The 13,580-nt window shown below is 54.7% G+C and overlaps 1 protein-coding gene across 1 annotated transcript; it reads right to left on the bottom strand.

Annotated features, from left to right (window-relative positions):
* Positions 1 to 996: 996 nt before the first annotated feature.
* DEF6 (DEF6 guanine nucleotide exchange factor) lies at positions 997 to 12,695 on the bottom strand. Its single transcript, XM_052698364.1, has 11 exons — positions 12,123 to 12,695; positions 8,158 to 8,298; positions 6,635 to 6,820; positions 4,503 to 4,730; positions 4,193 to 4,339; positions 3,957 to 4,065; positions 3,580 to 3,878; positions 2,980 to 3,146; positions 2,585 to 2,783; positions 1,903 to 1,993; positions 997 to 1,784 (listed from the first exon to the last, which is right to left on the bottom strand). The coding sequence occupies exons 1-11, from the start codon at positions 12,216 to 12,218 to the stop codon at positions 1,570 to 1,572; spliced, it is 1,878 nt and encodes a 625-aa protein (XP_052554324.1). The 5' UTR covers positions 12,219 to 12,695; the 3' UTR covers positions 997 to 1,569.
* Between the last annotated feature and the right edge of the window lie 885 nt (positions 12,696 to 13,580).

The following is a 13,580-nucleotide window of genomic DNA, read 5'->3' as shown; positions in this document are numbered from 1 at the left end:
CCAGCACAGTGAGGAGGAGGAGGAAAGGTGACACATTTGAGCTGCCACAGCCCCTGGCTGGCAGGACGGGTCCCCGAGGCCGTCATCACGAAGGCTGCAGCCACCCGTGCCCCCTCTGAGCTGCGTGGGACTGGGGCAAGGGGCTACTGGGCACCCCCACAGACACACAGAGCTGCTTTGTACAGGGGCAGCCACGTCATGCACATGGGCCTGCAAACACAGCCTCTCTGTGAGAATAACCGTAAGAAAAGAGCACTGTAAAAACCAGGGGGAGGAAGAGCTCTGTGAGGAACCGCTCAAAGCCATGCCAGTAGGAAATAGATTGCAATCTCCTTAACGAACTGCAGTTAAACTGCATCATGAGCTACTGTGAACCTGGGTTTGGTGCAGGGCTTGCAAATGATGTGTTTTCAGAAGGGGCCCCTCTGAAACAATGAAGTGTCCAAAGTCAGAAATAGGACTGTATTTAACAGAGGGGCTTGAAAAAATGAAACTCCATGTTTGTGGGGTTTTTGTGTGCAAGGAGGTTGGCCAGGAGACTTTCGGCTTTTGTTCTCGTCTTTTAGGGAACAAATTAATTGAAGGAGGCAGACCAGGCTGATGCCACTGAAGGGAGCTGACACAGCCACCTACTGCCATGGCAGAGCCCAGCCCTGCTGCCTTGGGAATTCTTTCTACTGCCTTCTGCAGGCTTTGGATTGAACCTGAAATGGGACTCTGAAAAGGGTCTCCTGCAATTCAAGGGTGAGGACATTAGCCCAGAGCACCGTTCCCTTCCTATAAATTAATTATAAGGAGGTGCTGGCACTCCCTGAGGATACCCATTGCAATTCATCATCTACAGACACTTCTCTGTTCCTCTTGGCCCTCCTAGACCAAACCACACTCCACTGGGTCAGTATTCATTGGTTGGGCTCTTTTCTATGCTGGGAATCCAAACCGTGCACTGCACACGAAGCAAATCAGGTTCCTGCAGGGCCACAGATATGCAGGGAATAAGGTTTATGGGCCAGTGGCTCCAAAAGCTTTATTACTTCTTAGTTTATATTGACATCTATGTGACTCCAGTGACTTAACAACCACTTTCAGGGAATGCACGTGTAGTTAAGGACATATTGGTCCACCTGGTCATTGCCAAAAGTGCCCTTTGTGTAGGGGTAGTGAGAAGGCACTGCTCAGTCTCTAAAGCTGCCCTGGAGGCCCCTTTTGAGGACAACGTGTCCAAAGGCACAGTGGATGATGCTGCTGGCACAGCCAGTAGAAACCACGGGGGAATGGCAGTCCTGGGCCACACAGTCCAGACCCACTGGTGGCATCTTCAGGCAGTGTTGAAACCAGTGTCTGGTGTGCAGGGAGGTGAATCCAGACCACACACCTGGGCAGCCCAGAGGAGGAAATGGCCCTGCTGTGTTCTCCCAAAGTTGGGCTGAGTTCTTGGCAGTTGTGGCTGCAGCATGGAGCATCTCTGCTCTACATGTAGTCAGTCACCTATGGGCTTGTTGCTGGTCTCTGCTGATCTCCAACCCGAGATGACCATGCTGACCAGGCCTGCTGGGCTCTGCCATCCTGCTACTGGTTGGAGGGCTCTGTGGCCATGGTGTCTGCATCTGAAGATGGCAGTGGGCTGCTGCTCCCGCCATTGCTCACGTTCTCTTTGCTGCTTTCCCTCATGGGGTCACTGCCTTTATCCTCTACTTTCTGCTTGAGTTTGAGGGAGGAATCTCTCCGGCACATGAGGGGTGGGTAGCCAGCAAAGCCTCCTCCACTCATGTTTGTACGTTTGTCTGGAAACAGATTAAAAAAAAAAAAATTGTCTGTCTTCTCCGAGTGTCCCAAAGAAGAGGACAGGGCAGGAGAACCAGCAGCAGCACTGAGCTGCGTGCCGTGGGGAAGGTCTCCTACCTCCTGGCTCGATGGGGTGCATCAGGCGGTTCATCTGCACGTTCCAGTGCTTGACGTTGGTGCTGGCCTGCCTCAGCTTCCGCTGGGCTGCCTGCAAAGAGACAGAGCAGAGTGACCCAGGACCACTGGCAGGAGTTTTCTCCTCCCTGAACCTGGGCTGGAGGCTCTCTCTAGGATGGAGGCAGCACACCCTCCTTTGGTCTTCCGCTCCTCCTGCTCCCAGCCCTCCCTGCTCCACACGTTCCCAGGCCTGACATTGCTGCCCTCTCAGGGACACGCCAAGAGCCAACAAATCACCCTATGGCACAGCTCAGAAAATCCCAGAGCTGTGCAGTGAGAAAATGCCAGCATTTTCTACAGCACCCACCCCATCAGCAGACTTCTCAAAATAGCATCTGCCAGTGCAGCAAAATGGGGGCAGAGCGGCCACAGCCTCTTCCCTGCTTCAGTGGCTTTACGAGATGATCACCAGCCTGGCACAGCTCTGCAAACCTTCAGGAGAAAACCTTAGATCTCCTCTCCCTGCTGCAGCTGATGTAACCCTGAAACCCAGCCTGGCTGCAGCAGGTTGCATGACAGCAGGTCCCCAGGTTCTCTCCAGCATGGAGGTGACTCAGGGGAGGCCTGGAAAGTCCCTTGGGTCTTTCAGTGTGATAGGAAGAGGCACTAGGGTGATGCTCACCATGACGTCTTGGTCCACCCGCTGCCTGTTCACTCTCACTTCTTCCAGCTGCTTCTGGGCCTCTTCCAAACACTTGTTCTTGTTCTCCATCTCCTGCTTGAGGACTTGCTTCTCCAGCTGAGTTTTGATGATGTATTCCTCCTGCTCCTCCTTCAGTTTCATCAGCTGCTTCAGTTTCTCCTCTTCCTCGGCCAGTAGCCTGCCAAGAAAGTGCACAAGGTGAAAACATCCCTCTGCCACTTCATCCATCAGCTCCCCACATTCCTGGCATCAGAAGCACGCTGGCTCCCCAGGGAGCAATTGAGGACAGCTGAATCACCCTGGGGAGCATCTCTGGCAGCCCTGCCCCTGGGAGGAGGGTCGGTGGAAAAGATGCAGGGAGGCTCTGCTCCTACCTGGCCTGTGCATATCTCACGGACTCCTCGTCGTGCCGTGCTTTCACCTCCTGTTGCAGGGCCTCCTGGAGCCGCTCCTGCATCTCCTCCAGCTCCATGATGCGCTTACGCTGACGCTCAGCCTCCTCTTCCTTCAGGACCATCTCTGCCTGCATGGAGGCACGTGCCTGTGGCCAGGAGAGGAGCTGTCAGGGTGGCTGGGGCCTGATGTGCCACATGCCATGAGGAGCCTATGGGGAGAGCTTCAGGGCAAGGCTGTTTCCCTCCTTAGAGGAATGCTTCTTGAGGAGCCAGCATCAGCTGCAAGGATGGAAATAGGCTCCCTAGGCAGCCCAGCAGCCTCTCAGCTTTGTGTACCCTCAAGCAGTTTGTCCACATCTTGTTCTCTGGGTATCACGTGCTGACCCTCTGTCCCTTGTTCCCATGTCACTCACCACTGTGCATACACCACCACTACCAGAGTTAGCAGCAGTGTTATTGCAAGAGGAGAACACGCTCCTAAAAGCTCTATGAACCCTCCCCAGGCTGACCAGGCCAAGGGACAGAGATGGGACAAGCGACGCAGCCCCACTGCAGGACCTGCCTTAGGTTTACCCCTACCTGCTCGGCTTCCCGCAGCTGGATCTCCAGGGTCCTCTGCATCTCCTCGTGCTGCTGCCTCCGCCGCTGCTCCTCCTCCTGCAGCAGTATCTCTGCCTGCCGCTGGGCCTCCTTCAGCAGCTCCAACTCCTGCAGTTTCCGCTCCTTCTCCTCCTGGAGCTGCTTGAGCCGCTGTGTCTCCTCCTCCTTGGCTGCTTTGCGCTGCTCCCGTTGCTCGCGCTGCTCCCGTCGCTTCTGCTTCAGGTCTTTGTGTAGGGACTTCTTGCCTTCAGCCTGCAGCCGAATGGCAGTCTGGATGGCTGCGGAGGGAAAAGGAGGATGTCAGGAGGGATGTGAGATGCTGGGGACAGGGCACAGAGTGGGCATGGTGTACGAACCTAGAGTCCACTCCTGGCGCTGCCGGGTGTCAGAAGCACTCATCTCATACGTGCGGGATGAGGTCTTCACACAGAACATGCACCTCTTCCCATCCCGGTCAGGCAGCACCTACAGGGAGAGGACATGGGATGGCATCATTTCCATGTGGATGGGGGATAATCGGTGGGATGAGAACCAAGAAAAACCCCCAGACACATGTGGGAGGTGTTGCTCCTGCTGTGAGCCCAGCCTGTACCTCCACACAGCAGTGCTTGTCCAAGGCAATGCTCCCCTTCTTTTCCTTCCGTTCCTCACTCACGTAGTAGGACAAGGCACTGGGCTTCAGCATGAACCACCGCTCCGACCAGTTCCTCCTCAGCTGGCCCTTCTTCCAGAGGTAGCCCTGCACCCAGGAGACACAGGGTTCAAAAATGACATGTGGGCAGGATGGGTGTTTGCGTAATGACATGGAAACCACATCCTTAACAACTGGGAGAAGACCAGAAACATCCCCCGGAGAGCGACCATCGCTCTCAGCCATGCCCCAGGACACGTGGGCTCCTTGCCTGTTTGAGCACGTCCTCAATGACCTCTTGGTACACCTCCTCCACTGCCATGCTGATGGCTTCCTGCTCGATGCCCCGCAGCAGCCGCCCCGAATTCACCATGTCCAGGAACTGCCAGACCGTCAGGCCGCCCTGCCCCTGTGGCTCCTGGGACAGGCAGTCGTCCAGCTCACAGGAATTCAGCTCCACATTCATGGCCGTGCAGATCTTCTTTAGTAAGTATTCCACCTGTGGAATGGGGAGTTCAGCATCGTGGAGAAGTGAGAACCACCGCATAACCACCGACTTGGACCAACAAAACCCATTCTGGAGGACCTAAAACCACATCCCTTTCCAGCCTGGAGATACAGGAGCCTTATCACAAAGGATGGTTGATGGAAATGGGCAAGTTTTCCAGCCTCAGGACATTGATTTTGGGTCAGAGCTTGACCATTGCATAGAGGCTTCTCCTTTTCATCACAAGGCCTACACGCTCTTGGCTTGTTTGATTGAAGAGAGAGAAGTCATGCTTTAGGTAGGACTTCCAAGCACTGCTGTCCCCACACAGAGCAGGGATCAGACCACAGCCCTGACCACAGCACTGCTCTGGTTTCCAGCTGACCTCATAAAAACACTGGAAGGAACAGGGAAGGGGTCCCTGCAAGGGAAGTGAACATCATTTCAAGACTATCAATTGCTTTCAAAATAGAACTGCTGATGATAACATAGAATCATAGAATCATGGGATGGTTGGGTTGGAGGGAACCTTAAAGATCATAGAACCATGGAATGGTTGGCTTTAAAGGGCCTGGCCTTGGCCTGGATGCCCCCCACCAGCTCTGCTGCTCAGGACCCCATCCATGGCCTTGGGCACTTTCCAGGGCAGCCTGTGTCAGGGCCTTACCACCCTCATAGGAAACAATTTTTTCCTCATGTCTCATGTCTCATCTAAACATTTAGTTTAAAGCCACTCCCCTTCTATCAGTTACTCCCCTTCTATCTTCCCAACATAACGCTGGGACAACTTATTTTGGTATCCACAGAACTTGAGAGCAAGGAGGGCAGGTGACAGAGGCGTGACACAGCAATGTCCACTGCCCCAGTGGGATTTCCCTCTCTCCTCGTCCATCTTGGGAGAGGATAATAATTCAGCTTGTTTTATTTTTTTAATTTTTTTTCCTCTTTTTTTTTTTCAGCTCAGCTCAGCGAGCAGCAGAATGATTCATTTGGTCTGGGGAACAGGAAACACCTCTCCTAGGGCACAGGAAGTGCGGTTGCCTTTGTACATCTGCACACCACTGCACTTCTTTTCAGTTCTCGGTGCCTCTTCTTGTTTGTTGGGGTGGTTTTGTTTTTTGGTTTTTTTTCCATTTGTTTGCCTGTTGGTGCTTTGGGGCTGCTCACCCATCTCAGCTCCATCCTCGATTGTTGCAGTGGGACCTGGTGAGGCTGCTGTTGGCTTTGGTGCTCCCCACCTCTACCAGCCAGCTCATGGAGCATCCACGTGATCTCTGGACCAGGGAACTCCTCCTCCTCCAAATACTGCCAGGAATTTGGGGATTACCACCAGTGGCCCCGGGTGCTTGCAGTTAATTCCCTGGCTGTTGCTCAGGGGCTGAGCTCTCGGTGGCAGCGGCACAGATAGGGATAGCTGGGTCTGCTGTTCCACTGCCTTTATGGGGAGGGATATGGGCTGAGCACCTCATCGTCATCACAACAACAGATTCAAATTGTTCCTCATTATTTTTTCTTTCTCCCCATGAATATCAGGAGGAGCCCTCCAACACCATGCCCAATGCAACTGCTGGGTGAGCTGCAAGGGCTTCAGTAGCAGACACAGATGGAGCCGAGCTTTGGATGCTCCTTGGTTGACAGTCTGCAGGCTGGCACAGTTGTTTCCCAGCTACCTAAATTCAACCATGGAAGAATGCTGTGGATCAGCACACACCACATCCTCCAAGACATCTTTCCTCTGGAGGCTTCAGCATCTCAGAGGGTTCCTCCAGTCACCCCCCCTCCACGGTCATGGCTGCTCCCCCCACCCCGAGGCACCACATCTCGCAGGATGTGATGAGGCAGCTCAGGAAGGACGTGCTGGGTTGTGATAGTGGGACATGTCAGCCCAAAGCGAGCCCACGAAAGGCGGCTCCTACCTCATCTGGCACCATGATGAGAGGATATTTGTCTTCAGACAGAAAGTTGAAGAGACACCAGAGCTTGAAGGCATCCTGGTGGGAAACAACGCTATTCCCATTCCGGTCAGGCTTGTAATTTTTCTTCGCTGTCAAAGTCCAGCAGAGCTCATCAAAGTTTTCTTTGATGAAGGCACCTTCCTCCACCTGCAGACAGGACCCAGGCTGGTGAATGTGCTGCAGGATTGCAAGGGGGAAGGCTGCAGGGAGGGCAAAAGCTCCACACTGGAGGCTTCCTGTCCCTGCCAGCACTGCTGATTCACACAAGTGGTGGGGCACTGGCGTGTGGTGCCAGGACAATTCCTCAACACGGACCCTTTACACAGATGATTTTAGGCATGGCAACCAGTAGAGAAGGTGCTACAGGCACCTGGACACCATGACACATCATCTTCCTGGTAGTGGCACTCATGGAATCAATCATAGAAAGCTTGGGTAAGAAGCGACCTTAAAGATCATAGAGCCATGGGATGGTTGGGTTGGAAGGGGTCTTAAAGATCATAGAGCCACAAGATGCTTGGGTACAGCCCCCCCAGCCCCACTCCTGATATGGGCTGGGTGCCTGCATTAGCTCAGGCTGCCCAGAGTCCCACCTATATCTATGATCTTGGGCATCTCCAAGGGATGGGGCTGCAGAGCACCAGCAGAAAACATACCACAAAGCACAGCCAACGCCACTGGGCTTCCCCAAACGCATATGACAAATGCCTGGGTGGCTTTGGGTCACTTTCCTTATCCCATTTGCACAAAAAGAGGAACTGAGGTTTGGTGAAGGAAGTGCTGTGCCACAAGTAGGCAGCCCAAGAGGAAGGGATGATGCCTCCATTGGCCCTGTTGCCCGTCCACAGGTTTCGGAGGTAACCAAAAGCCTTTGTCAGGGCTGTGCGTGATGCATCACTGCTGTGCTGTGTCACTGGAAGGTGGGGATCAGACTCTTGGCCGTGTCTGGCCCTGCACTTTCCCAGCCATGCAGCAGCACGTGAGCAAACCACAGTCTGCAGCAGCAGAGCCGGAACAAAACCTCGGGGTGCTGGGTACCAGGAACAGCTGAGAGCCCCACTTACCAGGAAAAACCGCTTCCCCTCTCAGTCTGCCGATGGGATTCATTAGTTTGACCAGAAGGCAGCTTAAAGGTCACCTCCAAAAAACTACATGGGAAACTGCAACGGTTTGGGCCGCTCTGCAATGGGAGGGATGGGGTGTGCTGGGCTCCCTAACGCAGAGTCCTTTTGGGAGGCAGCAGGGAGGGAAGGGTTACGGCCTCCTGTGCTGGGCCCCAGTGTATTTAGAGCATGCAGTGGAAGAAAGCTGTCAGCCCTCACGTGCCTGGAGGAAACAAGCACTGAGCCGCACCGCATGAAACAAAGGTGCTTTTGAGCCACGGAAAAAGAGAGAAACCCCCCGAGCTTCCAACCTGTCCTCCTCCATCTCCTCCTTGTTCACCAAAGCCCCTGCCCTGCAAACCAGGGCAGGACACAGCTCACCTTGTCCAGGATGTATTTGTTGAGGTAGGGCATGTAGCCCTGGCTGGACACCGGCCCGTCGTCATCATCACGGAAATGTTCCTCCAGTGCCACGGGGTCGTGGGGGATGCACAGCACCGTGTACAGGTTGTGGGACAGCACCTGGCGGGGCACGAGGGGGAGAGCAGGGTGAAGCCTTGGGATGGCACCCCCGAAAACCAGCCTTAAAGGTCAGCTGGACGCAGCCAAGAGCGAGGATTTTCTTATGTTCATTTCTCTCCTATGTTGGCACGTGGATCATTTTTTTTTTCAGACATTACAGAGCAAACAGGACGTGCTTTGATCAAGATAAGCCGCCCCGAGCTGGGCTGCATGGCAGCTGCCCTCAGCAATGTCTTAAAAAAAGAACAAATGCACCCAACCCGCCGCTGTGCTGTAATGCTGTGCTGCTTTCTGCAAGCATATCACCAGAAGACATAAAAACGAAAATAAGATAAAGTTTAAAGCAAACGAAGATGAAATGTTGTTGGCACGGAAGGCGGCCAGCAGAGATCTGCACACACACCAACTCCAGAAACACCACAGGTATTGGGTTTAGAACAGATCCCCCCCCAAACAAAGCTCACTTTGCAGCACGTGAATTTTCCACGTGTTGGGAATTCGGATGCTGTCACTATCCTTGAGCTGCCAGCAAGCAGGAGGTGCTCCACGGAGATGCCCAAGGTGGTACAACACGGCTTGGATGGACAGCTGGCATCAAGTGATGGGGCTGGAGACTTCCTCCCAAAGGAGAGGAGCTGTCAGGGGCCACTGCACAGCTGGAGATGGTTCTTGCTCAACCGGATTTTCTCTCTCATTTTTCCCCTTCAGAGCGATGCTATCAGCAGGGCTCCACCCAGTGTGCAGACACCACGAGGGCTGTAGCCCCGAGCGCTGCACTGCACCCTTTGGGGTTTGGCACTGCCCTAGGGGCTGCGCAGGGGTGGGAGAGATGGAAACGCCCTGAGAATCCAGAACAAGAGCGGGGAACCATGGCTGTGCCTTCCCCTTTCCATGCAGGGCTTTCATCCACAGCCCTCAACGCTCCAAAGCCACTGTCCTGCTGAGCACTGCCCTGTGAGCCATAGGGATGTACTGTGGGGATGAGCTCACCCAAGCATGCTGTGAGCCACGGGGGGGGTCTCACATGTGCACCCAGCCATGGCTGGCACCCTGAGCCCCCCTTGTGCCCCCACACACTGCAAAGCACGTTCTGCTTCTCGCTGGAATGCTCACTTAAATATTGAAAGCAAAACAAGATGGGGAGGAAACCCGCAGCCAAGGATGCAGGATGTGCGAGGTCAGGGCTACCCCGACACTACGGGGACAGAGAATGGAGGAAAACACCCCGCAGCCCTGACACAGGGGAAAAATCTAGAGGGGCTGACAGGGGAAGGGAGGCTCTGGCCACTGAAGTGCAGCCGCAGAGTGGTTTGGTGACACTGCTTTTCTGCGCTGCGCAGGGGTGCAGGGAGCAGCTGCGGTCAGCCCAGCACCACGAGCACCCCACGTCCCCCCCCAGCACCATGGGGGTGGATCACGTCACAGCACTGAAGAATGGCAGCCTCTCATCTTCTCCCCTGTGGGAGATGCAGTGGGCGACACCAGGGCTGGGGGTGAACTTTGGGATCAGAGCTCAGCTCTGCGTAACGGGCACAAATCCCACGTGGATTGGTCTCTGGCATACCACAGGGAGCTGTGCTGCTGCCTCAGTTTCTCCCCTTTGCTCAAAGCACAGCATCCCCAGAGGTGCTGCAGTGAGCCCAACCCAGGGAGATGCCTCCAGCAACCTCTGCCAGCAGCAATACAAATGTGAGCGGGGTCTGCATGTTCACACGGTTCAAGCACAGCACTATGGGCTCCCCCCCAGGGGAGATTTTCACCCAGCTGAGCTGCTCTCAGCCCTCTTGTTGGCCAAACTGCCAGCACCAGCCTGTGCCAAGAGCCCTTTGTGCATTCAACAAGCACAGGAGCTTCAGTCCAAGCCACGCGGCTCCATCCCGCCTGCCCCAGGGCACTGCAGTGCACTGAGCCTGTCTGGTCCCCAGGGCACCCGCCAAACCCCAGGACCTTCAGGATGGGGGCTCTGCCTCCCAAAGCTGGATGTGTGCCCCAGTCCCTCCCCCCAACACACAGCCTTAGGACCACCATCTCGCAACCACGTTTCCTTGAGAAGAGAAGCCTGGAGTACGACCGAGCCCTTTTGGGACTGCCCCAAATTTGGGTTTTCCAAAGTTTTCCAGCAGCATTTCCAACCCCAAGCAGCATGAAGCTTGTAGGCAGAGCTCATGGCAGCATCAGGAAGCGCAATGCTGCGAACAGAACACCCCACATTTCTCAGCTCATAGCACTTAACCACAAAACTGTCCTTCCTTCCTCTGCAGATACCCACCTATGTCACACAGATGTACACACACAGTTTGTTGCACAGAAGCAAGTACGTGTAAAGTACTCAAGTAGTAGGAGTGCATGTAAAGAACTCAACTGCTGAACCCAACGTGGGGAGGGCAGCCCTAAATCCTGCAGCAAGCAAAGACCGGCGACGATGGGCAATGGAAATGAGGGGTGGAAAGCTGCTGAGCGTTGAGACACGCAGTGGAACAAGCACTGCTTGGGTGTTCCCAGCACCGTGTGGGTGTGCAGAGCCTCTCCTGCAGCCACGTCCCCATTTCGGGCCGGGTGGGAAAACAGCATGGGGTGAATCTGTGCTCAGCTCTGGATTAAGTCACCGTGGGGATGCATTGCTCAGCCTCTGCACGAGGGGCTCGCAGCTGCATGGGCTCTCCAGGAAACTGCTGTGAAACTCGGTGTCTTCGTGAGCTCAGCACCACCATCCCCAACACAGAGCTTGCGAGATGCGTGCTGCACGTGGTGACATCGATGCTTTTGGAGCAAGGTGTGCTCCATTGGGGCTGGGATTGAGGCTCAGCGCCTGTTCTTGGTTTGCTTTGGGATTTTCCTAGATTTCTTCAGCTATTTCTACGCTTCCAGGCGTCTTAAAAAGAAAATGGCACACACAGCCTTCAGCTCTGAGAGCCTTCAAGAGGAACCCAGCCCCTGCAGCCGGGCAGCAGGAGGTGCCATGCAGGTTCCCAGCTCCCCATTACCTGCCCTGGGGGAAGCCCTCAAAAGTAGGAGGAAAAAAAGAGGAGAAGAGGTTTCTCTGAGGGGTTTCACAACACATCTCCCAGGCTCCCGATGCAACACTTCACCATGTTTTGCGTGTTTCTCACTCAGGTCCCTTCTCTGCACTGCAGCCCCAAAACAGCACATCCATCCCTATGAGAACCAGGCCAAGACTTTAAGCAACCAAGCAGAGCTGCAGTGTTTGCAAAGGAAAAAAAAAAAATTAAAATAATTGCTGCCTGTCAGTGAAACCTGGTGGATTTCATCAGTCCTGGAGGCGATAAATGGGCTTTATGAATCTTTCTGAGGACGGACTGAGCTCAGAGCCTTCTAAAAGGTGCTGAAGGGGTGGAGGGAAGGGGAGGTCGGCATTTTGGAGCAGTGATGTGTTACTGCTGGCCCTGAGCACAGAGTAGCTGTCATATTTAGAACTTTCTCCCTCCACCTTCCGACCCTGGGCTGCACAGGAAGAGGCACCATGGGCGCATTGGGGTGAGAAAACAGCCTGAGTTTGGGCTGATAGGTGGGCACAGACAGCATAAGAAACCAAAGCCATGAAAAAAGAATCCAATTTCTCCCCCATTTTCACACCGAAAACACATTTGAACGCTGATTCTTTGCTACCTTCCCCCCCCCACGCACACTTTTTAATGCTTAAAATGGAGGTGAGGCACAGAAGAACTTCAGCGCACTGCATGTGGCACAACAGCACAGCCCTTCACCCCTCAGCACTGAACCACTCCGGGACCCCACGGGCTTGCAGAGCATCCCCAGAACCTCACAGCCTTCCCCAAACCCCCCCAGCTCCCCCAGTTACTCACTTTGAGCTGAGATTTGGACACTTTGCCGCTCTTCTCCACATCCAGAGCGGTGAAGGCGTACCAAATGGACTTGAGCAGCTCAGCTCGCAGGTCCATGGCTTCAAGCGGCGGTGACAGCGGCCGTTCTGTCAACGTTGTGAATCCGGTTTCAGGAAACCGATTGCACCGAGAGCCCCGAGCGGCTCCGGCCGTGCGCGGAGCAGCAGCGCCATCTGCGTGGGGCTGCGCTGCGCTCCGGGCACCGCTGCGCTCCCACCGCCGCCCCGGAGGAACGCAGAGATTGCGAGGAGCGCAGTGAGAGCGCACGGAGGAGGGGCTGGCAGGGATTCGCGACCCTTTGCTGGCTCAGCTTCAGCGTTTGTGCCCACAAGAAGGAAAAGTTTCCTCCTTGCCTAAAATAGCAGCTTCCTCTGCTTGGGCTGAGATGGAGAGCTTCCCCCTCCTCCCCCCCGCAGCAGCAGGGGCTGTTGGAGAGGACGAGGCCCAAGGAAGGGGAGCAGGGCTGCAATGTGCTGCAGGTGGTGGGGATGGTTTGCAACGGCCCACCTTTCCCCACATAAACCTCTTCCTCTGCAGAAGCAAACTTCCGAAGTACGTGGGGCAAATAAACACGTGACTGCTCGCAGCCTCTGCTGCTGCTCTGTGCCATGGATTTATGGGCACAGGTGCTGCTGTTACCCCTGCTGGGCAGAGGATGCCAGCCCAGCTCTGCCCCGAGAAAGATGTCCACTCACAGATGTATTTTCTTGTAGTAAGTGGCATCGCTCCCTAACCTGAAGTTTACAGGAGCCCTCAGAGGAGCCAAGCCCTGATGTGGGACTCGAAGCACTGCTTTTAAGCACCTGAGAAGCCACTTCTCACAGCCCTCAGCACAGTCCTGGGATGATCACAGCTTTGGGAGATCTCTCGGCCAATTCAACAAAACCTCCTGCAGTGCCTTAACCCTGACATCTGGAAAACAATAGAAGCCAACCCCCTCTGCCATCCCCTGCCGCTCCACAACACTGGGTCTGCCAACACAGTTTGCCGCAGTGTGCATCCGTGGGGACGTTGACTTCCAGCATCAGAACACTGCTGCCGCTCCACCACCCAGCCCAGGGCCACCCCCTGATTGGGCTTTATTGCTTTGCTGCCCACTTGCTCGTTAGGCAGAGGAGTTGGCAGAAATGAGGAATGCTGGACCATTTTTAAAGGAAGGGGACAGAAAATGCCTCTCCAAAAAAATTCTGCGTTCCTCGAGTTGAAATCTTTGTATCTGCTTCGTTAGACCAGCAAGGTCTTGGAGATCCTAGGCATGAAGTAAATAGAAGATACCCTGCCATCTCCTCCAGACTATTGGGTGCAGGGGGGCTGATGGACCAACACTTCAGGAGAGGGGGAAGGTAGAAAAGGGGAAAAAAACGTAGGAGGATAGGCCTAACAAAGCCAACACAGTGGCAATTAGCTAAGGGAGAAAAA

Source organism: Tympanuchus pallidicinctus, unplaced genomic scaffold (assembly GCF_026119805.1).
Source record: "Tympanuchus pallidicinctus isolate F22 unplaced genomic scaffold, pur_lepc_1.0 scaffold32, whole genome shotgun sequence".
Taxonomy (NCBI): domain Eukaryota; kingdom Metazoa; phylum Chordata; class Aves; order Galliformes; family Phasianidae; genus Tympanuchus; species Tympanuchus pallidicinctus.
This window is presented reverse-complemented; position numbering and strand designations above follow the sequence as displayed.